At 32.3% G+C, this 25,537-nt stretch overlaps 1 protein-coding gene across 1 annotated transcript in view; it reads right to left on the reverse strand.

The window, feature by feature from the left end:
* LOC115876503 (cytochrome P450 CYP12A2-like) overlaps positions 1–25,537 on the reverse strand; it is a 54,660-nt gene that overhangs the window by 20,866 nt on the left and 8,257 nt on the right. The window contains exon 3 of the mRNA XM_030892304.1: positions 2,941–3,053. Coding sequence (XP_030748164.1) covers positions 2,941–3,053 — 113 coding nt within the window. The remainder of the gene's footprint in view (positions 1–2,940; positions 3,054–25,537) is intronic.

Here is a 25,537-nt window from a genome sequence, read left to right on the forward strand (position 1 = left end):
GTGAACGTGCAACGTGAAAGACAAGAAAAATGGCAAGTAAAAAAGAATGTAAAATTTTAATTACTAATTACACAGTCCTTCCCTTGAGTTCTTCTGCCTAGAATCTATATTGCCTTCCCTAAGATTTTAAATATAAATGATTGAAACTCATAACAAGTTTACCACAATTTAAACTTAAAATAATTATTTAATAATTAAATCCATAATTATATTAAAAAATAACACTTATGAAGTTAATAAATATTAACTATTATATACATTATTTAATAATTATTCTGATAAAAACACGCTGGATTTTTTATTTTAGAAATCATACAGGCTATAATCATTAATATGACTATATGTATTAACAATACTTAAATTAAAATTTATTTGAAGGAATGCTACTTGAAGTATTAACTCGGAATAATTATTAAAAACTGCTCATCGCGTTATCGATGTCGGCGTCTTGTGACTGTTGTCTGGCTGATTGGCCGTTTAGGTATCTATAGCACAGCTTACAGAATAATATAGCTTGGACACTCGCCAATTTTTCCCACGCTCGAATTTAAAACGCCCCACTCCGACGATGCGCTAACTGATTTAAGCGACCGACAGTCAGCCTCATTCAGTCGATGCATAGCCTCCACCTGTGGCGCGTAGGGCCGTATTACGGAAGATTTTAATTCGATTTTTTTTTCTTATATTTAACCATAGGTATTTGTGCTTTTATTTCAATTTTATTTTTATTGATGGAATGGGAAAAGGTTTTCCGGGATGTGCGGCTGCTGGTTGCACAAATAATTATAGAAATAATTCAAAATATAGTCTGTTTAATTTACAATTCAATTCAAAATTAATGTTCAATTCAAAAGTATATTCACACTTTAGAGCTTTTCAAAACGATGAAGACTACTTATTTGGAGGCTTGCTAATGCCAAGTGACCATTTTTTTATTTAGTTTCCTCATTGGAGGCTATTTTTATAAGCTTTTATTTAACTTGCTTTGTATGTAACTATCTATGTATGTATGTATGTTTGTTCGGGGCAAATCTTGTAAGCTAAATTAAAACCACTTCCTTTTATTGTAGGAGATTGAAATTTGGCATGTAGGTTCAGTCCCGATGACAATACATTTTTTGCAAGGCATGACCCGAATTTTTGACAGCTGTCAAAATGGCGGCATTTTTGAGGTTTTTGATTTTTTAAAATTCTATTTATTAAGAAATTCTATTTATTATAAGAAAAAAATTGAGTTTAAGTGTGTGGCACTGAGAAACCAGCATAACTAAAAAGTAGAAAATAAATTTTATAAAAAAACCTTTTTTAAAAACAAGCTTTTATTTAAATACACTAAAAAGAATAAAATAAACTCTTTTTCTTTAAAACTTTTATTATGAACTTAGAACGTCATTACACAATTTTAATATTAGATATATAAAAGCTTGTCGCGAGATTTCTCTACATCGATAAACAAGTAAATTAACTAAAACCTGTGCCTACCCTGTCTCATTTTCAAAGTTTGTGTTATGATAGACCACTAGACCAGGAATTACAAGATAAAGTTGTCGTACGAGATTTTTATGAGTGCAACTGTACACTCAAATCTCACGACAAGTTTTTATATAATATTAAAATTGTGTAATGACGTTATAAGTTCATAATAAAAGTTTTAAAGAAAAAGTTTATTTTATTTTTTTAGTGTATTTAAATAAAAACTTGTTTTTAAAAAAGTTTTTTTATAAAATTTTTTAGAACAATTTTGAAGAACTTTCCTTAAATGAAAATATATTATGTAAATTCGTTAAATTATTTCAGACAATTAAATTCAACCATCAATCAAAATTTTCCTATAATGTATTTTTGTTAAAATTATACGCAAAAGTTAGAATTTATTATACCTTAAAGAATATTAATAAGAACTTAAATGTAGCAAACAAAAACCGAAAGCTCCTAATTTAGAAACATTCGTAAATAACTATAAGTAATCAATGTACCTATTTCATTTTGCTGTTATTTCTAGAAATAAATTAATTAATTTGTTTTTTAAATGTTTTTCTTTGAGAATGCATATTTATTTAAAGTCAACAATTTAAAAAACGTGTATCTAAATTATGTTCTAGCACCAGTCGAATAATTTTTTACGTCACGTGTAAAATTTTTTTGAATACTCTTGGTTTTGGCGAGAGAGCTCGCCGCTCCAGTGTTCCCCCTCTTTCGAATCGCAAATCCGAGCGTAAAAAGATCAAAGCGGCACGCTACACTGTCCGAGCTGGTTTTTACTTAAGCTGTGTCTATAGTTTGATTTCAGATAATGCAGATTTTAATGTGCCATTTGTGTTTTTTTTATTGGAATTTTTTTACATATTTGGTATACTCTATGAAGTGCTCATGTCCATTTTTCAATTATTAAAGTGCTTATTTAGATACATTTAAAATTAATTAATTAGTGTATAGTAACTGAATTATACAATATTCAAACGGTAAAAACTATCAACTTATCCCAATAAATATTTGACAACGCCTTGGATTCATTTGTTTTTACGCCTGTTGGCGGTGGAAACCATGCAAGCTTTTTCTTTGTCCCAAGTTGATAATTAAAAAAATTATAATCATATAAAAAAATATGGTTATTAGTCTAAATTTATTATTTATGTGATTCTGCTCTTTCTCGTATAATTTGCCCCTTGTTTCTCATACGGAAATAGTTAGATTTAAATAGCCAAACTGTACCTAACAACCCATGCCTTGACATATTTTCTTTTAAAATAATATCGCTTTCTTTATCCGCCGGTCCAGACGCGACCTTGCCCTATTCAACTTAAGTACGTGTTGACAGGCAGGTTATTGAACCCATGTTGCTTATAGCATGTCGTTTTTTCAAAGATGGGGCCCATATAAACGCGGCCAGAAGTATTTTCAGTACTAAAAACTTGTAAATTTAGTAATTTAAATACGTACGATGTTAATACGCCACCAACATCCTGAAACACATCTTTTCTGACATTCTTTCTGTAGTGGACAAAAGCAGTCATTCCATATCTTATAGGCCATGGTCCTTCATTTCTCAAAACCTAAAAAATTGTAAAAATCTGTCTTGAATAAAAATATGAAGGAAAAGCTCTAATATTTTTTATAATATTCATGTATATGGAGGGCTTTATAACAGGTATCTTAATAGAACATATGGCTGTCAAGTGCTATCTAAGCAAGCCCAACCTGTATATCAAGTTAGTCTTTACTGTAAACTCTGCGCACCTAATATGTAACTGTAAAGGTCCGATTAAATTTATATCTCCGGAACTAAAGTTTCAGAAAATGTCATACTATATCTACAAATTCATTAACCCAGTAGTAGGTATAAAAAACATTCTTTTTATTTATTAAAAACTTAAAGGGGATAAGCATGCAGAATCAGTGGGAGGGAGCAGCGCACAATAGAACACAATGGAGAAGAACTGTAAACTCAGTTAACGGCGACAACCAAAAAGTAAAGAGATATATGAATATCCGGAGTGCGGAAGAGAGATAATATCACGTTATCTCAGTCACAGAAAAGCTCATGAAAGAAAACGCCTTGCGTAACCATCAGAGATATGGAAGTGGGAGAATGAGCTTCGACGAGTGCGCATCCAAATTTTTGTCGACGGCAAGATGGCAGACATCTTCCAGGTCTCGCTGTCACTTCCCCTCTTTAATTGACATCTGTTTGTTTTGTTTTTTTTTTTCGTTTCTGTTGTTATCTAGTTAAAATTTATTATTATCTCAATTATTCTAAACACTAATTCAAAAGGCTTGTTGTATATTGTCATAGTCATTCTAAAGCTAATACGCCGGGAAAAATGATTAGTTTTCATGTGTAAGTTTATACAACATAATCGTGTTTACAGATGATCCAAAACTGTTTATTTTTAGTTTTCCTAAAGGTCATTTGTAAAAATCGTGATTGTAATTGGGAATGGTCAAAAATAAGTGTATGATGAGGCCATTTAAAGAGGATGTTTTTATTACGTAAAACTGTAAAACAGTGCACTCTTATAGTGTCCATGAAAGCACAAGTTCAAGTGTACCAGAAATATGTCAAATAAGATTGGTCCTTACTTGACAAGAAGATTATTTGGAGGAAAAGAAAACATAAGATAGGGTATTTTAATCGAACAGCGAAAATTTAACATTTTTATTGTAAAGTTTGTTGTAGGTAGTTGTAGTTTTGTGCTAAATATTTCTAACATTAGCAGCAACAGTGTTCAGAGTGTCAAGAGGAGGAGAATTCAGTTAATTAGATTTATGCACAGTTACAGGTATGAAGGTTTTTTCAAACATAGTATCGAGTTCTATAGTCAACATTTTTAGTATTCCTACAATTCTAAAAACAAGGAACATTGGACTGAACAAATGGCAAGATTTATATAGGAAGAAAGGGTATTATGCCAATAAGAAAATTAAATCTGTAGGCAGAAGTTTCTTATTTAAAAACTGTTATGGGGCATATATTAATTTGTATCTGTGCCACAAATCGCTGAGAAAAATCATATAATATTCATAATTGTTAACGAGATGATATTTAAAAAGTGTTAAAAATGAGACTATTAGTCATGAAGCTTACAATGTTACTTTGTTTCAATATTACACTTTTATTCTTGTAAAATCTACGATGAAGTTCAAAAGCATTTTGCAATGGCCTTAAATTGTGAGCCAGGATCTATAGCAAAGGTATTTGATGCAATGAAACTTAATCAGTACCTTCCAGTATGTATTTTAGTAAAGGGATTGTCAATCCCATGTTTCTAAATAGATAAAATACAGGCCAAAGTTGACAATATTACAGTTGAGAAAAAACTATTTTATCTTAAAAAAAATTTCTTAAAATTCTGAGATCATATAATCTAATTTTCTTAATAATAAATTAGGTATATGTATGTTGTACATACAGAATTTTGTTATGGACAAATAAGGATCGACAAGCTTCTTTTTGTGCAAAAAAATAAATGATTTTTCTAGTATTAAGACAAACCATAATGTGTTTTACAAACTTACCAGTAACAGTTTTTTTTTATAATAAAATATTTAGGAATTATTTGGGTTGTTTATCAATATATTAATGACTTGAATTTGGACAAATTGAATTTGTATCAGAATAATTTTACGAAATATAAAATTGATGTTCTATTACAAGATTGAGTTTTTATTGTCGACAAAAACCAGGATAAATACTAATAATAATACCCTTAATAAAATCAATGATGTTTATGTATTATGAAAATATTTGTTAGAGGACATGTTATGTAACAGTTTTTGTAACACAATTTGAAGGGACGAATAAAAAAATAAAACAAAACATATTTTTCTAGGTTTATATTAAAAATACAAGGTCGGTAATCATCAAAAATAATTATGAACCAAATGTTTTTTATGAATATACAACTTGAACAAAAAGTTGTTTAGAACAATTTTTACCACATTTGCAAAAATTTTAAATTGAAACGCGTAATTCAGTACAAGTAAACATGAAATATTGTAAATACTTATTTAATATCATTTCGAGTGTTTAACGACGAAAAGGTCATCTGTCCGTAGCGTCTTTTGTCAGAATATTCGTATATTTAGTGTATTATATACCAATATTGTACGCAGTTTTGAAACTGATAATTAAATAAATCATATTAATGTTAGCTAACCATAATAAATGATAGAATTTCAGTAAATTTAAATTGCCCCCCGTATGGTTGAAAACAGCAAATTGATATTTGATTACTTATAGATTACCACCTATATACAAAATGACACGAAGACCTGGAATATGGCGCCCAACTTGATTAGACCTTCTGCGCATGTTGACGCTCGTTCTCTATCCCTTCTATTTCTCTGGTAACCATCTTCTGATGCGTGTCAAATACTCGTCAGCGAGTAATGGCAGAAAGTAAGTAATGCTCTGGATTAGTGTTGGGAAAATTCGAATTAAATAATACGTCTAATTCGATAGTAAATTAAGACTAACTAATTCGAATTATCTTTTTCGATATATCGAGATAAAAATTAGTAGTATTTTATATTATATCTGTGGTAACCGAATTACAAATGAACATAAAACATAACCTCTTATGGACAAATACGAATATTAGTAATTAGTATAGTACTATTAGTAGTATTCTTTCGTTCTGAACGAACTGAAAATTTTCACTTAAACTAATTTATAAAGGGAATCGGCAAAGAAAGGAACGATCCGATATAGAAAAATCCAGAAATCATTGTTATTTCCTATACCACGTAGGAATAAATCAGTTTAAGTGAAAATTTTCATTTCGTTCAGAACGAAAGAATACTACTATTATTTGGTTCATTTCCATCTCACCCAAATTTCACCGAACACTAAAATTAATTTTCTTCTTTTATCTAAATAATTATTGATTGCAACTGATAAAATAAAAAGAAATACGAACCGCACGTAAACAAGGACATACTTATATCGTTTTAGAAGAAGCTTTTATTTTAGATATGAGCTTTTCAATAGGAATTGAAACAATCATAAACTCGGCACTTTTAAATTTAAAACTTTAAATTATGGTTTAATTTATTAAACGGCTTCGGCACAGTTAATAGAATACATTGAATAAAGAATATTTTTTTAAATTTTTTATTCAGTGATAGAATATAGGTATGGCAATGGTTCAGAATTTGTTTAAAATAGCCCCTAGACGAGCACTAGCTGGGACGAAATTATTTTTAGGTTAAATTTATAATACTACTACATTGCGCGTTTAATTAACAAACATTGCGCGTTTTTTCAAAAAAATTAAATGCAATAGTATATGTAATTTTAGCTGATAGTAAAGAGTAGTAAAAGCTTAAAAAGTCAGCGAAAACCGCATCTTTATATCTTCTTTCGAACCAAAGATATTAGCAAAATTATAATAAATACCAAAATATAAGCCCTTAATTACCTTATTTTTCCAACACGGTATCAGTAGCCCTCTTGATTATGCCCATTCTAACCTAAAAATAAGATAGAAACAGTTAGTTTATTTTAAAATCGACGATATACCAGATTATCATAATATCAGGTGTATTAATATCTAATAATTAAGATATTAATAATAGTGAACAAGAAACGATGATTCAGTGAAGTCATAAAAAAAGAAAAAATAAAAAATAAAAAAGATAAAAAAACTCTGCTAAGACTATCAAAATGTTGATCTAATAGGAATTTGACGTTTATGCTAAAGCAACTTTTTTCCAAAGCCTACCATGACTTCACTGAATCATCGTTTCTTGTTCACTATTATTAATATCTTAATTATTAGATATTAATACACCTGATATTATGATAATCTGGTATTTCGTCGATTTTAAAATAAACTAACTGTTTCTATCTTATTTTTAGGTTAGAATGGGCATAATCAAGAGGGCTACTGATACTGTATTGTAAAAATAAGGTAATTAAGGGCTTATTTTTTGGTATTTATTATAATTTTGCTAATATCTTCGGTTTGAAAGAAGATATGAAGATGCGGTTTTCGCTGTCTTTCTAAGATTTTACTACTCTTTACTATATCAGCTAAAATAACTTAATTTTTTTGAAAAAACGCGCTATGTTTGTTAAATTGTAAGAAAGCGCCCCCTAGCGTCTACGTTCAAAATCTTATTGTTATTATTTTTATGGTATAATATATAGTAAGAAACGCTCTTTTAAACGAGCCCTCGTTTGTTGGATTTTGATCATCCAGTCCGGAGTTATTAACATTTAAATAAAGATAGATCTAATCTTCCCCCACCACTTTCCTTTAGCAGATAGGGAAAATAGTTTTAACAAAAAAAATCCAAAATTTACTGAAGATTATGAAGCTATTATTTATAGTACCCATTATCTAGGCAAAATTCTGTAAAAAATCTATTTTCTTATTTTCCATAGCAGTTGCGCCACCTAGCGGCCGTTTTACAAACTTGAAAATAATTTCCAGCAATTTCTCATAGTACCTTTAGTTATAAATATTTTTTTCCGTAAGCCCTACGGCAAATACATTCCGAGATACAGCCGAGAGCTATTCTTAGTGGGACACCCGGTACAATCTGGTCCAGGATACAAATTATAGAAACATCGCAATATAACTTAATAGTATATTACATACCGAGGAGGCCAGTGTTTTAGTACTGTCGAGAGATTAACTAAATCTCGAGACAATAATGAAAACTTTCCTCCGAGGTTTGTATACTATTTTATTTACAACCACATCATTAATTAAAAAATAGGGACAGTATTTTATTTTGAAAAAAAAATAAATATTGCGAAAATTTGTCGTTTTCTGTTTTGGTATTTCCATATCTATAGTTACCGGTGCCAGTGGTTGTTATGGCGCAAACCTTCAACAGCAAAACAAACAACTAAGTGACAGTTTTGAATATCTCGTTGGCTTCTTCGAATTTATATAACATAGAAAGCCAGAATGTTGTCGGAAAGTTCTGATAATGAAGACTACTTTAATACTGGTACTCCACCAGAACTTACAGAAGCTGCAAAAAGAGCAGAAGCCAGTTAACTTCCAGAGAAAAGTAGGGGACAATATGAAATAGCATTGAAAGTATACGAAAAATGGTGTGCCGAAAGAAATGTTAAGAATATTGCTTCGGAGACAGTCTTGATGGCATATTTTAGCGACATGGCAAGACAGAAAAAACCATCTACTCTTTGGGCTACGTACAGCATGATACATACAATGCTAGAATTAAGGGAAAAACATATCAAAATTTCACAAACTGGTCGCTTTTTTAAATCGCCAGAATGTAGGTTTTAAGCCAAAGAAGTCTAGCATTTTTACCTTCAACAAATAAATGTATTAAAATCTTGAATTATTATTGTTAATCTTCTTGTTTATTTTTGTTGATGTTAGATAAGTATTTAATAAAGATATTACAAGAATATTTTGCTTAATTAAATGAGGCGAGAAATACGAAAAACCGGGTGAGGGAAATGGATGAGAGAAATGAATGAGGGAAATGGAAGAGGGAATAAACGACGCGACGCGCCGATTTAACAAAATAAATAATTTTAAACCTGCCGTCATTTCGTTAATAATTATCGTATCATGTTGATTTTTGCTTAGAAATACTCATGAGTCTTTAGCGCTTCCGACAAGCCTAAATAACTGGATTATTTTTTATATTTTTGATTTGTTTACATTGCCCGAGCATATTATAACTTTGAGATAAAAATCTCTGTTATAAATTTTAAAACTGACAGATATGAATACTATCATTTAATTAGTTATACATTTAGTTACAACTTATTCAAAATTTAAGTCTATCGGTTTATGCTAGCAGTAATAACGAGTATAAATAAAGAAATGGTCAGAACAACGCTCGCGGTTTTTAGCGCACGTTCAACTTTGGCTTTAGTTTTAGCGCTATTTTTACAGAAAATAAATTCTGAACTTTGATCAAATGACAAGAACATTATCATTGCCGATATCTCTTGGTTATAATGTAGTTCTTTTTTTAAAATATTGCATTGTTTTAGCTAAAAAAACTTGAATTATGCGGCTTTTTTGCGAGAGCTACCGGCGCTGCGTTAATAAAGAGATGGCTATGCACGTCAATCGAAAGACAGTATTTGCGATAGTCTTTTTTTTAATTATTTATTATTAAATAGAGGGAAATGCTACCGAAAAGAAAGGTCAAAAGTTAGTAGAAATCCGGATAAGTGGAAGTGAAATATTTCCAAAAAATCTCGTGACGAGATAAAATTACATTGTCTATTGTGGCTATGATTGACGTACATAGCCATCTCTTTATTAACGCTGCTCCGGTAGCTCTCGCAAAAAAAGCCGCATAATTCAAGTTTTTTTTAAGCTAAAACAATGCAATATTTTGAAAAAAGAACTACATTATAACCAGGAGATATCGGCAATGATAATGTTCTTGTCATTTGATCAAAGTTCAAAATTTATTTTTTGTAAAAATAGCGCTAAAACTAAAACCAAAGCTGAACGTGCGCTAAAAACGGCGAGCGTTGTACTGACCATTTTTTTATTTATACTCGTTATTACTGCTAGCATAAACCGAGAGACCTAAATTTTGAATATGTTGTAACTAAATGTATAACTAATTAAATGATAGTATTCTGTGAGACTCCCCCGTTTTTGAGAGAGGTCACGGACGCCGAGTTGCCTTGGTTCGGTTCCTCGGGCGCCACCCCCAAAGTTTAAAGTGTTTGAGAGACCACTAGTGCCAATACGGGTAGCTTTTATACAGTGGAGATACCAGGGAGTGATGAGATGAAAAGAAAATAAAATACACAATTAACTATAACGTAACACTAGGTTTTTATTTAACTAATTAATTATGTACAAAATTAATCAAAGAAAGTTTGCATTCTTTAGTTGTAACAATAATAAAAATAAAATAGATATATAGTACCTCGAAGAACACAATTTACACTAACAACCGTGTACCTCTAGAGTTTTGATCGATTATTCCCGATAAGTGACTCTCTGACTGATTCTATCACGCGAATTCAACACGCGTTCCCGAAGTGACATTCTATTAAACACGACGACGCGAGTTCCTGATCGGCGTCGGATTTAGCGGAGTCCTAATGAACACAGACACGTAGGTACCGGAGCAACACACTCTACCACGACGCGACTCTCTAAACGGCGGTGACGTCGTTACAAGCGTCCCGATGGTCACAGCTAAATATTCATCGTAACGGCGTCCGTTTTACAGCGAAACACGGACCTCGGATGGGCGTCGGAGTTAAAAGCGTCCCGTGACACACAAACGCGAGTCCTGGATCGATCGCGAAGTTAACAGCGTCCCGTGGGATACACAAACGCGAGCCCTGGATCGATCGCGAAGTTAACAGCGTCCCGTGGGGTACACAAACGCGAGCCCTGGAGCGATCGCGAAGTTAACAGCGTCCCGTGGGGTACACAAACGCGAGCCCTGGATCGATCGCGAAGTTAACAGCGTCCCGTGGGGTACACAAACGCGAGACCTGGAGCGATCGCGAAGTTAACAGCGTCCCGTGGGGTACACAAACGCGAGCCCTGGAGCGATCGCGAAGTTAACAGCGTCCCGTGGGGTACACAAACGCGAGTCCCGGAGTGACGTAGACGTTAGCCGACGTCTCGGTGAGTTGTACGTCGTTCGGATAAGCGCAGCCCGCACACACACCGCCCGGTCAGGACAGCCTCGGGATTTCGGCGAGATCCCGTCCAGCGTCACTGTTCCAGGGTGCCGTCCAGACGGCACACCTAAAGAAATACGGGAGCTACAAAACCAGCCTCGGGATTTGGGCGAGGTCCTGTCCTAGCTCCATAAATATTCGCGCCCGACAAACTGTCTAACTGGAGCTGCTGCAGCCGAGGTACTCGACTGACGCTCCCCTCCACTCAACCTGCACTAGCAGAGTAGGGAGAGCGGCGCAAACGTTTCGGTTTTTCGCATTAAACTTTAGCGACCAAAACCGATCAAAACTCTCTTACAAAATGGCAATTAAATATTTAACTTATTTAATTCAACAATAAGAACACTAATGAAGTTCATTACAATAATGATCTAACAATAAAATACATTGACTGTCATTATTAAAAGAACATGAAGGCTCTATTATTCTAGTATAATATTAACACAATATACAGGGTGTCCTAGAAATTTTATGAACTTCATTACAATTCATATCTGTCAGTTTTAAAATTTATAACAGATTTTTATCTCAAAGTTATAATATGCTCGGGCAATGTAAACAAATCGAAAATATAAAAAATAATCCAGTTATTTAGGCTTGTCGGAAGCGCAAAAGACTCATGAGTATTTCTATGCAAAAATCAACACGATACGATAATTATTAACGAAATGACGGCAGGTTTAAAATTATTTATTTTGTTAAATCGGTGCGTTGCTGTCTCGCTTGCCTACTGGGCTGCCCGCGGCCACGCGCTAATACCCCCTTTACATGCAGCCCACTTCCGCGGCAGTGAGCATGGCATTGGGCAGGGAAGTGGGCAGCGCGAGCATGTAAACAAGTCGCTCGCCCTGCCATTGCTCATGTCATTGCTGCTGCCGTACGCTTCCTTCAGTGGCGGTATTTTGAAGGGACATCAAAAGAACGGCAGCACGAGTGGCAACGTCTGTTTACATGCTGCCGCTGCCGAACCTCCGGCGCCGCGAGTGTTAGTTGTTGTGTAATTACCTACTATTTTTCCTATACAACAGCACAAAATATTCATGTTATTTGGGGTGCGAAATTATTGTTCAGATAGTTACTTAGGGAAACCACTAATGCATACTTTGTCAACTGCATGCCATCCACGTTTTTTGAGTTTTTTAAGTACAAATTACTTTCATATACGAACATACTTTTTGATACGATTTGAAAGGCTAATCATTTAGTAATTTATAATATGGTAATTCTGCTTCAAAATCAGTGTAGGGGAAAAATACTTTACCGCGTAGTATGCGGGAAAGTGCTACTTTGCGTATGCTAAAGTGTGCACAAATACGTCGGCGTTTTTTTTCTATCACACTTCTCTTTAACATATTAATATAATTTTGCAAACTCAAAAAACAGAGCGCTGTCGCCGCCGCCGCAATTTCTACTTTACTAATGGAGAGCAATAGCAATGCGAGGCGCAGTAGCTGCATGTAAACGGTCACTTGCTTCTACAGCTGCCGTGGAATTATTGAGGGCAGGACAGCGGGCAGCGCGAGTAGCAGCGGCAGTGGCTGCATGTAAAGGGGGTATAAGGTCGTTGTGCAATCCGGACGCTCAATTATATACAGGGTGATTCCTGTAAGTCGGTCATGCTCGGGAATGATAGGGGACGTCGAAATATTAATTTTGATTAGCGCACTATGGGTCAGAAATGCCTCTTACGCAAGATACAGGGTGTTAAAGTTTTTGAAAAATTAAAGATATTCTTTATTAGTTTTTTAACAGTTGAAGGTATCGTTATAAAATTTCATTATAGGAATCTACCTAACAGAGACACTTTAAATGTAAAAAGAGGAGGTTTTAGTTTCAACCAGTTGCGTAGCTGTGATACGCATCGGGTAATTTTTTCAAAAAAAAATAGTACGCCACTGATAAAAATAAAAATTTCGGAGTTTTTTTATTTACTCGGTATATTTCAAAGAAAAAATTCACAGTCCTTTACAAAGATGCAAACCGGGGGGGCATTGAAAATGATGAATAAAAACGTAAAAATATGATTAGTGTTAATATATGAGTGTATTACATACATATGTTTAAATAACGAACTTAACAAAAAACAACAGATTTAAAGATTCACTGAAAAAGTAGTAATGTTAAAATTAAATAAAACATTATCAATAATAATTATGCGATGCCAGATCATGATCAATGACAGATAAAGAATTCTTACGGAAAGTTCCACTTTACGATATAATTTTTTAACTGTTAAAGGCAAAGCCCATTTAAACACAAAACTTTTTAATATCTACTACTGTATCTAAAAGACTTTTTTTTTAATTACTAAATTCTTAGCCACGCTTCTGTTTTTCTTGGCGTCACGTCACAGATTAACAGGCCCACGTTTGCACCACAAGGCGATGCTGCAGACCACTAGGTAGACCGGTCGTAGAAATTTATATTATACAACTTGTAGTCAATCTACACAAATATTATCAAAAACTTTTTTTCTTTTAAAATGTGTTCAGATTTTGTAAAAAGTATAAGTCAAAATCGCAAAACTTAAATTTGATATGAGTTTCTTAGTTTTTAACTAATATAGTGGCGAATTACAAAAATTCCTTTTCAATGAAAATTAATGAGTTAAATAAAATAATTTAATAAATTACTAGCTTTTTCTCGCGACTACGTTCGCGTTACACTGTGACGACTTTTTCTGTCATCACTCAAACAGAAAGAAAAAGGTATCCGTTGCTCAGGGTTAGAGGAGAGCTGGGTTCGTAGGTAAGACTTGTGACCTGTGGTGACTTAATAATGTTGTTAAATAATAAAATAAAAGTAATAATGTATAGGCTGCAAAGATTCTAAAATTGATGTTAAGTATTCAAATAGTAATGGTCAAAGACAGTAAAAAGGGCGCCACTTACTTTGAGTATGAAAAGGTAAAGTAAGAAACCAGTAAGAAAATTTGATCATGAAATAGCTAAAATAAAATAATCAACAGCAATAAGGGTCTATTATGTTCATCAAGAATAAAAGTCAGATATAACTATCCTACGTTGAACATTTATTTAAAGACGAACACAATTATCAATCAGTTTAAACCCAGTTTTAATTATCCCAATGAAATCGTTAGTTACTTTAAGTAAACTCAAATTTAGTTAAAGTTCTCTCCAGTATACTATACTACGTAATATATAAACAGGTGAAATTTATGTAAGTACCAATACGATGATGTTTCGAAACAAGTCGTGTACAATACCCTTCAAAAATGAATCCGTGTTAGCGATTCTCACATAAAGATCATACTGAAGTAAAACGTACCGTTAAGGACAAAGCATGACTTATAATGTTAACTAAAAGGTAAATTTTGACTATAATATATGGAATAAATGACAACAATTCACAGAGATATTCAAAATATTATCTCAAAGTAAAAAAAATTTAGGGAATACCTTGTGTGTTGAACTTAGAACTTATCTGTATTTTTTTTTTAATTTATGACGTAGTGAACAGATAGGCAGGCAGTCTCCAGACTAACGGAAGTGGATGTAGACTCTTCGATAGTAGCAGGAGTCTTCGATATCAGTAGAATAAATGTAGAGTCATAAATACTGTCTCAAAAGTGGTTACTCATATGCCAATTACTTATACGTCAATTTCTTATACGCCAGTTCTCTATATAAAAAAAACTCTCAGAACAGTCACCGAATACCAAAAAAAATAACTTACGGTCTGAAAATCAGCTGTACACATTCCAAAATATAGCCAAACTATATGCTAATCCAAACCAGTAATGCACAATCAAACATTATCAAAATAAATAAAAAACGGGAATAACTGAAATAAAATTTAGTTAGACATGGCGATACAAAATGGTAGATACACTTACTGTGATCTTATTCCAGGAAAAGGCCAAAAAAAACACGAACTAGGCTCTGAACAGTATATTCTACAGGATTTCAAATCTCCACCTTTGGATACCCGTGCCTTTACTGTTAGGAAAAGTGTTTCAGAAAGCCCTTTTCTCTGAGAGATTCGTCGGACGCTGAACCACGCGTCTTTTTCTGATCTCAATCTCTCGGACCAAGCCTCCTTCCCTCTTTTTTCGCAAAACGGAAGTCTTCCAATTGACAGGTCATATGACCAAAGGCAATTAAGTGAACTCTATCGTCTATTCTGGAATGAAATTTGTTTTTATGGAAAGGAACCGCTACCTGTACTGAATGAAGTTTAACATCTAGCGAATAGATGGCGCCAGTATTAAGTGAACTCTATCGTCTATTCTGAATGAAATTTGTTTTTATGGAAAGGAACCGCTACCTGTACTGAATGAAGTTTAACATCTAGCGAATAGATGGCGCCAGCAATATTAAAATTTGGAATTTTATAAAAAGAAAAATAAAACGCTACAACACCTCGAATCGTTCATGCATTGATTTAAATGATTTTTTACTTCTTTATAGAGAGCTAGTGAGCATAGATGTTTTTTATTTTTCATCTTTTTTTATTTATTAAGAGCACTAATACTCTCTTTATAGGTTATTTTTTATTCTTTGAAGGATAATTGAGGAAGATATATTTCGTTATGATGTCACTAAATAAACCCTTGTATAACATTTTATACTGTCTGGTTTATAATGTTATAGTATTGCATTTTCGTAGAGCAAACTTTCATTCTCTATTCTACTCCCTAAGGGTATAAATTTCATAAATTCGCTTTACCTTTGTGCCAATTTTTATGTGTATAATCCAGAGGTCACCAAGTTTTATATAAATTTTTACTAACTTTACCCATTTGGTTGATGAATTTCAGAAATTTCTTCTAATTCTTTTTGTAGGATTTCATTCTTCTAGACCAAATAGTAAGGAATTTTCATACAATAAACTGTTCCGAGATAATTTTACTCTCTAAGAGGATGAATTTCCTAAAATCGCTTTGTGTAGCTAATTCACTAATGTCGTTTAAACGAACCTTTGTGCTAATATTTATGTATGTAAAGCTGGCGGCATGAACTCACTCTAAAATATCTAAAAACGTTATATATAATCTAACTGACACACCACTGACAATGACAAATAATTTATTTCTGGAGGTATTGTGTGTAGGTGTTTTTCAGGTATGTTTTAGTATTTAGTCGTTTTATACAAAGAAATAGCCATTAAGCACTATAAAAATACTTCATAACAAATCTACACATATATACTTTTCATTTAAAAAAAGAATCATCAAGATTGGTAAAGCGGTTTCGGCGGGATGGATGCAACAAAAAAACCCTTTGAGCTTTTATATATGTATGGATTAATTATTTTTCCAACATATTTTACTTTGCAAATTTTTATAAATAGTCAGACTCGCCAATATCGTACTCCGTGTCCAGCCTGTTTAGCCAAACGTAGGCCGATTCCTCTTCGACGGCGTCGTGACCCTGGCCGAAGGAAGAGTCTTGAAGACGCTCATCCGCGCATAGGAATAAGTTGACTGCGTAGCGTATTGCGTATTAATCGATTCTGAAATTTTCTATCTCGTGTATAACATGTTCGCAAGTTTATTATTTTAATCTCGATTTTAATAGATAAATGTGTGAAATGCCACCTGAATATCTTCCGCCATGACATGTTTTTACTTTTTTGTTATGGTAAAGTGATTTGTATAAACTTTATTCAATAACGTATATTTTCCTCCATTTGTGATTTTTTAATTTTAAGCGAAAATTAAGTATAACATTTTAGGAAAAAGAAACACTGTAATATTTAAAAGAATAAGAAGAAATTAGTCTTATTTTGAAAGGAAAATATAGAAAAAACTCTTTCTATAGAAAAAGTCTTTATACTAACCAGAATCCGGTGACATATACGCGGTCTCACCGGAAACATTACTTATTACTTCGCATAACTTGAAGAATATCTACTTTTAATAATGAACACTTCAGAAATACACCAGTAAAAACATTTATTATTTGAGATTAAAACTCGAATTAAATTATAAATATTAGTTACCTATGTTGTTATAGCTTTTATAGGCCTGTTTAACGACTTAATAAGTTACCTAGCGAAAAAATCTGTGCGCGTACCTACCACTATTGTTACAGGTTAATTCGTTAAAGAAATATGTTACACAAGTTAAAAACGCTAAAATTTTAATGGTATTACTTGTGCATTATTGGCCTTATAATGTAATTTGTTGGAATTATATCTTCTTTAAATATAATTAGACTTTTTAACGACTTTTAAGTTACCTAGGAAAAAATCTGTGCACGTACCTACCAGTATTGTTACAGGTTAATTCGTGAAACAAATGTGTTACATATTATTCGTGGTATTAGTGGTATTATATTGGAATCAGCTTGGCATTAGTGGGGCATTATATGAGAAATTTTGGTATTTAATTTGTATTTTTGGCATTACTTTGGCATTAGTATACAGACATTTGTCAGCGGTTTACTCCTTGTAGATAATCAAAAAGTTTTTTGATAAAATTTGCTTTTCATGTCAGATCATTTCTATGAAAAATTACATTAGATTTTTATTAAAGACGCTGGGTAATTAAAACATTGACTAATAAACCTTGTCCACTTTAAATACGGGGTCACGAAATATCCTCCTTGGAGTGTTTGGGTTAAGGGGTGTATAATAAATTAATCGTTGTTTTATAATAAAAACCATAAAACATTTATTTGTGAGTAAAATAATGCAATGGTTGGATATCTCTCCTTTATAATTCGGTGACTAAAAATACACTAAAATAATTAGAAAAAAAATCTTGTACTTATTTAGTAATTACGTCAATATTAATTAATTGACTTTCTAGTCTATTTTATTTTATGTACAAATATATTATTAAATTTTAAGCATTAAGTAATAAAACACTTTGTGCCCTCTTATATCGTAAAAGGTTACGAAATATACTCCTGGTTACACCCCTTACAGAAAACAGTGTAAGGGGTGTAAATAAATTGTATAATCACTGTTTTTTATAATAAAAACTATAAAATATTTCTTATTTGTGAGATTAAAAAAACAAAACAATGCATTGGTTAAAATAAGTACATTCAATACTGTTTTCAATTGTTAATTCAATAATGTGTTATAACATAATATAGCCATTACTATTATACTATTATTATTAAAATAATATGTGTGTAACATATTTCTTTAACGAATTAACCTGTAACAGACATTTATATGCCCAGTATATTTTTGTTTAACAAACCAATCAGGAAAAATCCAAAACCTACCGTTATAGGAGGTATAAGACGATTAAACTTATATAATGACAACTACTTATCGGATAACAAATTAATTACTACTGTCAGCTAGTTCAGCTACTGTCTAGGTAGAATTTACCTAGAGTACCTACACCTACCTATGATGATGTAGGTAGATTAAAGCTTATTTTGACGTTACCTCTCACTTCGGTGTCACAAGCTGAATTTTTCAGGGATGGAAGTACAGTACATCACAGTACATGATATGGGGACCCTTATTCCGAAAGTAGTACAAAATTAAACAGGGTAAAAAGGCACTATCATCAAAAATCGATATATTAATACCACCGTATAGAGAAAACAAATACTTATTTTTTGATCCAGTACAGAATAAAGTCTTCGTAGGGAGTAATTTTTTATAATTATTTACAAAAAAACATTTCCATTAGCGCTTATGACCAAAAAAAAACTTTAAACATGAATAATCATTTCAATCATGCGAAAATTTGGTTTAAAAATAGAGATTTTTTTTTAATATAACTTTCATTTAACGAAAAACGAAGGCCTAAATGAAAAAAAGAAACAATTTAAAAGTTTCGCTCATGTCTTGACAAGGTATCAAAGCAAACCCCATATTTTTTGCTTTTAAACTAATAAGATATATCAATAAACAATTAGCGATGTAATGGTTTTTGCGCGCGCTGGCCGACTGCCGCCGCTGCTCCGAGATTTCCTATACCCTTGCACACCCTTGTATATATGACGTCATGGTGTGGCAAATGTAGCATTTTAATTCGATTTGGGCTCCCTTATATAGGATAACAGAAACATTTTCAATGTTAAAATGTCTCTTGCAACTTTCTCCTATCTAACACCATTTTGTCACAATTTAAAAATAAACAAATTTTTTAATGAGAATCTTAAATACAGCGAATTATTATAACTAGAGGGCAGAAACACATGTGCATCGTGGGTAACTTTAGTACTTTTTACTATTAGCACTAAATAAATTTTTTAAAAATTATAAATTTAAACTAGAATTTTTTTTTATTGTTAATAATAAAATTCGTAGTTTTAAGGTAGTTATAATGATTCGCATATTTAAGGTTCTCATTAAAAAAAGATTTATTTTTAAATTGTGACAAAATGGTGTTAGATAGAAGAAAGTTGCAAGAAACATTTTTTCTTGGAAATAAACCGAGTAAATAAAAAAACTCCGAAATTTTTATTTTTATCAGTGGCGTATGTATATTTTTATCAGCTACGCCACTGGTTGAGACTAAAACCTCTTCTTTTTACATTTAAAGTGTCTCTGTTAGGCAGACTCCTACAATAAAATGTTATAACGATACATTCAACTGTTAAAAAACTATTAAGGAATATCTTTAATTTTTCAAAAACTTTAACACCCTGTATCTTACATAAGAGGCATTTCTGACCCATAGTGTTTTATATCAAAATTAATATTTCGATGTCCCATATCATTCGTCGAAAGCATGACCGACTTACAGGAATCACCCTGTATATGATATATGGTTGTAAATAAAATTTTTATTTTGAGTTTTAATAACTTAAAAGATTCCTAAACTCATTTCGAAATGCTTATATCACGTTATTAATATTACAACATTATTTTGATAAGGAAGTGTTTATCCTGACATAAGAAATTATAAATAATAAATTTACTACATATTTTATCCAAAATGCTATAAATAAGTTTTTTATATCACAAACAAAAATTCTTTTGTTTTAGTTAAAAAAATGTGTTAAAAATAGAACGATTGTCTTAATAAAAGACATTTAAAAAAGGCTATCGCACTGACCTTTATGAATTCTGAGAATTTTTAATCGTTGCAGTGTGTGATTGGCAATTGGATAATAATGGGATAATGAACTCATTTTTCAAGCTGGATATTGTATGTTCCACATCGTAATTTGTACTAAGTAGACCGTTTTAGATTGCTTTATCTGAATTATTAAGAAATCCAGCATACTGTCTCGTATATTTTATGAATAATGAGCTCTTAAAAAAGAAAAAACCTCTGTAAAACCGTCTCAGAAAATGGATTTTGTCAAAGCCCTGGGACTATATGGTGGTTACGTGTAGACGTGGCTTTATACTTAGTATGTGCAAGTCATAGACTTTAAATAAAATATAGACTAAACTATTTACATCTTAACGCGGTCAAACAATCTTTTTTGTACACATGTTTAGTTCTGGGTACAGTCGACCGAGCCTTCCTCATACAGCCTATGTTGTCACGTCTATAATATTATCAATATTTTTTTCTTGTTATACACATATATTGAGATATTAATACTACATTTTAATAAAGTAGGTTTTAATATTCCATAGAAGTATTAAATAGTCCTTATACTACTAAATTATAAGTCGGAAACTATTTAAAAAGGATAAGTTCTTTACAATATGGCAACACCGATTAGAGGCGAGGTCGCCTATTCATTCATTTATTACCTTGTAGTACGTGTCGCACGTGTGCGGTAAAGCTTTGTTGCCGCTATCTCCCCGGCTGTATTAACGCATTTTCTTAGCTTGTAGTCCTTAAGTGTTTATTTTGTTTACTTTTTCTGTTCAAGAACCATAAAATATGGTTCGCCAGTGCCAAATTTGCAAGAAATTTGACTTAAATAATCCATTTAAGTCTTGAAACGACCGGTAGGCAACTCTCAATTTACCCATTAGGAGTCAGTGGCGTTGTTGTAGAAAGGCGCTTATTTAGATAATATTTTAGTAAAATGTAAAATCTGAATTTTTTCTCTTACATAATCATTTATATAAAGGTTTTTGTAACAAAATCATAATTATTATAACCCTGTTAATAATTAATAATGTTTTTATTAAAAATATATTCCGGTTTATTCTAAAATGATCTTCAGAATCTAAAATAACATACAAGAATTTTAAAATGATATTACATTATGAAACAATATTTTTTAATATACCGGGTTTGTCTCAAAAGTGGCTCACCCCTATAACTTTATTATTTTCTCAGATAAAAAAAAACAGATTTGTATGTTAGTAGGCATATGACATAAATTAGGATTGATTGACGTATTCAATTGTTTTTGGTCTCTTCCTGTTTCTCCGGAAATGATTACATCTTTTGATTTTTAAAGGCACCCTCGGTATATTGCTACTTTATTCGATAAAAAATGACACTCTGAATAGAATGACATATCATGTCAACTTTTGACATTGTCGCTTAAAAACAAATCGTATTTTAAATTTCAATCCAGGTTGCCATGGTGTTGTTAAAAACACTAAGTTTTAATCAAAGAGACTTGGAAAAATAGTTTTGATCGTCTAATAGGTTTCGTGTCTTGTCTAGGCCGGTTAAAAGATGTACAAATCGTATTTTTAATCATATGTCAATTTTTTCAAATTGAATAAGGGTGACTCATTAGCATATTTGGAAAAAGCATTTTTTTATGAATATATTGATACCAAACACTTGGTATTTCGAGTCAAATTGCTGTTATGAACTGCGTGTTACAATTACAATTAAACCATATGTGAAAATGTTAAAAAGTTTTTTTTATTAAAATAAAAATAGTTTGGGTACCTCGGTCGACTCAGCCTTAAATGAGTACTTGGGATTCACAATCCTGAGGTGATAATAGGCGGTTGAAGCGTAGTGCTAGCCACATTACCTTCCTTGTATACCGAACGGCTCTAGTATAGCAAGCTGTACCTTGCTACTCCCAAGGCGTTAAACGCTATATGCGGGAGCTATTATTATTATTTTTTTATTATTTATTTTAAGTCTATGGCGCAAGTATATTAATATAAGGTCAATGATTTATCAAAAAAACACACATAAAATTGTATTTTCCTAAGAGGAGTATAAAAATCCTCATTATGCACACTTTCAAGTCATAAAAGTGTAAATAGAAATCACACATCGGAAATAATCAAGAATTTTAAGTTGAGATTGCACTTGAACAGCTGCATAATGTCTTTTTAAACGTACAAATGACCTGAGATTGAATAAATATTTTGTATGTACAGAAAATGCATGGTATTGAGGACTTTGTAAGTAGTACACTTCGAATTACAGTGATGAAAGAAGTAATACTCCAGATGAAACTTAAACAATTAATTTATTTCTCATATTAATTCGATATTATTTGAGTATTCCTAGTTATAAGAAATTATGCAGATACTCCTAATATTATTTGGAGTAATAATATACTCCTATATAATATATGGAATATACAGGGTGGCCCATCGAAAACGTTCCGCACGGCATAACGGCCAAGGTAATTTTTTTTTTCACAAAATGTAAAAACACGTCAATTTTGTTTGTGAGGGGGACAACTTTTGCCCCAAAAATGATTGCAAAATCTTCAACCCTCTAAGCGGGGGTGTCATCCCCCAATTTTTTTCAAATAGGAAGGGAGGTCAAGTGGCGCCGCAATGAAACGAGCTTTCTATTCTCTATATTTCCCCGCTCGTTTTTGAAAATCGGTCGAGTCATTGAAAAAATATGAAGGATTGAAATTTGAAAAGTTTATTCACACATTTATCAGAGTAAACCAGTGGCGTATCCAGGGGGGGGGGCAAAGGGGAAATTGCCCCCTCCAGACACGACGCGCGCCGTTCCAATTTATATTTTGCCATTACAAATTCACAAAAACTATAATGTAATTTACCATTATAGGTAGATTTTTATTTTTATTTTTTTTATATTGTTGTATAGGCGTATAATTATATTAGGGAATACTCTTACATCTCCCTATTCATCTTATTCTAATGTGTTTACCGTTTTTTGTACCTACCTAAGATTTTTTACTTTACTTTAACTTTACCAATTTTCAACCCTAAAATTGTTAAAGTCCTACCTACGTAACACCGTAAGTGAGGATAGACTATATGGCTTGTCCCTTTTGTATATGTATCCAGAAATATCTGGCAGTACAGAAGAGGTACTTAATGAAATGCAGGCCAAAAGCCAGAAAGCTGGATATTGTTATTTAATTTTATTTGTATCTGCGTTTTTTCTTTATTCACTTGGCCTTTTGTTTGTTTCTTCTTTTTTTGTTATTTGTTTCTTTAATTTTTGGTTAATTCTTTGTGTTAATGATTATTTTTTGCTCTTTTGTGATGTAATGTTACTTATTAAACCATCTTCCTAAGAAAAATATTTTTTATTTATTTATACCTATTATTTACCATAGTACCTAGCTGTAATTAGGTAGGTAATTACTGGTTAATATAAAAAAAACATATATTGATATGACGGGAGATGCACTAATATCTCACCGACACTTTACGACATCGTCTGTTGATATTGAAAAAGTTTTACTTGCCGTATCGGTGAGAACCAGCTTCTGGACAGCCCACCTGATGAATGGTAGGCCCAGAAACCGGCTGTAGGAGTGGAGCTAACCAAGCTCTTAAGCTCTTTAGCATAACCAAGCTCTCCCCCCTTTACGACAAGCAAAACAATTTTCTTTTTAGTTTTTATTTTTTTCTCTACTTTCGATTTTTCGAAATTAGAAAAAATACACAGCTAAAGGCAAAAAAATATTATTTATTAATATACATTAAAGCTGTAAGAATTTTGTTCGTTTCACTTCAAAACATATATTTAGGTATAATATTGAGTTATTGACCCCCCCAGGCATGAATCCTGGATACGCCACTGGAGTAAATGATAAGGATAAATACCAATTTGCTGTTTTTTCTTATTATTTCTAGATGTTTACGCATTTTTTCACTTGCCACAAGGTTGAACGATCAGGTGCGGTAGTTGCTAGATAGCTGTTCTGTGACTTGTGCGTTGAAGTTCTTCTCAATATCGTTAAACTTTTTAACAATTATGGTGTACTCACTTGCATAAAAAGTGGAAATAATCGAACTTTATTTTAAAAATAATGAATGTATCGGGTTGCGCAAATATTCAATGAATGCCATCCTGACAAACACTTTTATGGCAAAATTGTTCGCTAGTTAGTGGCAAAATATTGCGAAACTGGTTCCGTTATGAATAAAAAGAGGTAGAGGGAAAATCCTGTAGTAAATGAAGCTATGGAGGTATTGTTGCCATGGATAGTACGTTGAGCACAAGAAAATTAGCCAATGAGACCGGCGTGAATCGTACAAGTGTCCAAAGGATGTTAAAAAAACACAAGTTCCACCCGTACAAAATTCAGTTGGTACAAAAACTCAACGAAGACGATTTTGATCGTCGCTTGCCATTTTGTGAAACTATGAGTGAACGAGTGGCGAATGATAATAATTTCCTATTTAATGTGTGTTTTTCGGATGACTTTTTTTTAACGGTTTAGTTAATCGGCACAACTGTCGGTACTGGGCTGAGGACAACCCCAGGGTTTTCCACGAGGTGCACACACAAAACCCTCAGAAATTGAACGTGTGGGCTGGTATTTTGGAAATTCTATTGTGTGGGTCAGTTTAATGATATTGAGAAGAACTTCAACGCACAAGTCACAGAACAGCTATCTAGCAACTACCGCATCTGATCGTTGAACCATGTGGCAAGTGAAAAAATGCGTAAACATCTAGAAATAATAAGAAAAATTAGCAAATTAATCGAAGGAATTTATCCTTATCATTTACTCTGATAAATGCTTAAATAAACTTTTCAAATTTCAATCCTTCATATTTTCTCAATAACTCGACCGATTTTCAAAAACGAAGCGGGGAAATATAGAGAATAGAAAGCTCTTTTCATTGCGGCACCACTTGACCCCCCTTCCCATTTGAAAAAAGTTGGAGGATGACACCCCCGCTTAGAGGGTTGAAGATTTTGCAATCATTTTTGGGGCAAAAGTTGTCCCCCTGACAAACAAAATTGACGTGATTTTGGATTTTTTGAAAAAAAATACCCTGGCCGTCATGCCTTGCGGAACGTTTTCGATGGGCCACCCTGTATGATTTATTAATGAACAAGCAGTGCCTTCTATTAAAAGATCAGCCTGGGGGCGGACTTTTGTTTACTTCATCAGCTGTACATACTTAGATATTGGGTTAGATTCCGTTTCATATTTTGTCGGTTGATTTTTGGTTTTAACTCTTTGATTTTTGGTATTATTTATTATTATAGTGCAAAAAACTAATTATTTTGGTGTTTAAGTGACATAAACTACTACCAGATATATGGTCACTCTCGGTTTCGCATAAAAAAATAGAAAAATTGAAATATTACACGTTGTGTAA

Source organism: Sitophilus oryzae, unplaced genomic scaffold (genome assembly GCF_002938485.1).
Source record: "Sitophilus oryzae breed Bouriz unplaced genomic scaffold, Soryzae_2.0 scaffold_1436_pilon_pilon, whole genome shotgun sequence".
In the NCBI taxonomy this organism is placed as follows: domain Eukaryota; kingdom Metazoa; phylum Arthropoda; class Insecta; order Coleoptera; family Curculionidae; genus Sitophilus; species Sitophilus oryzae.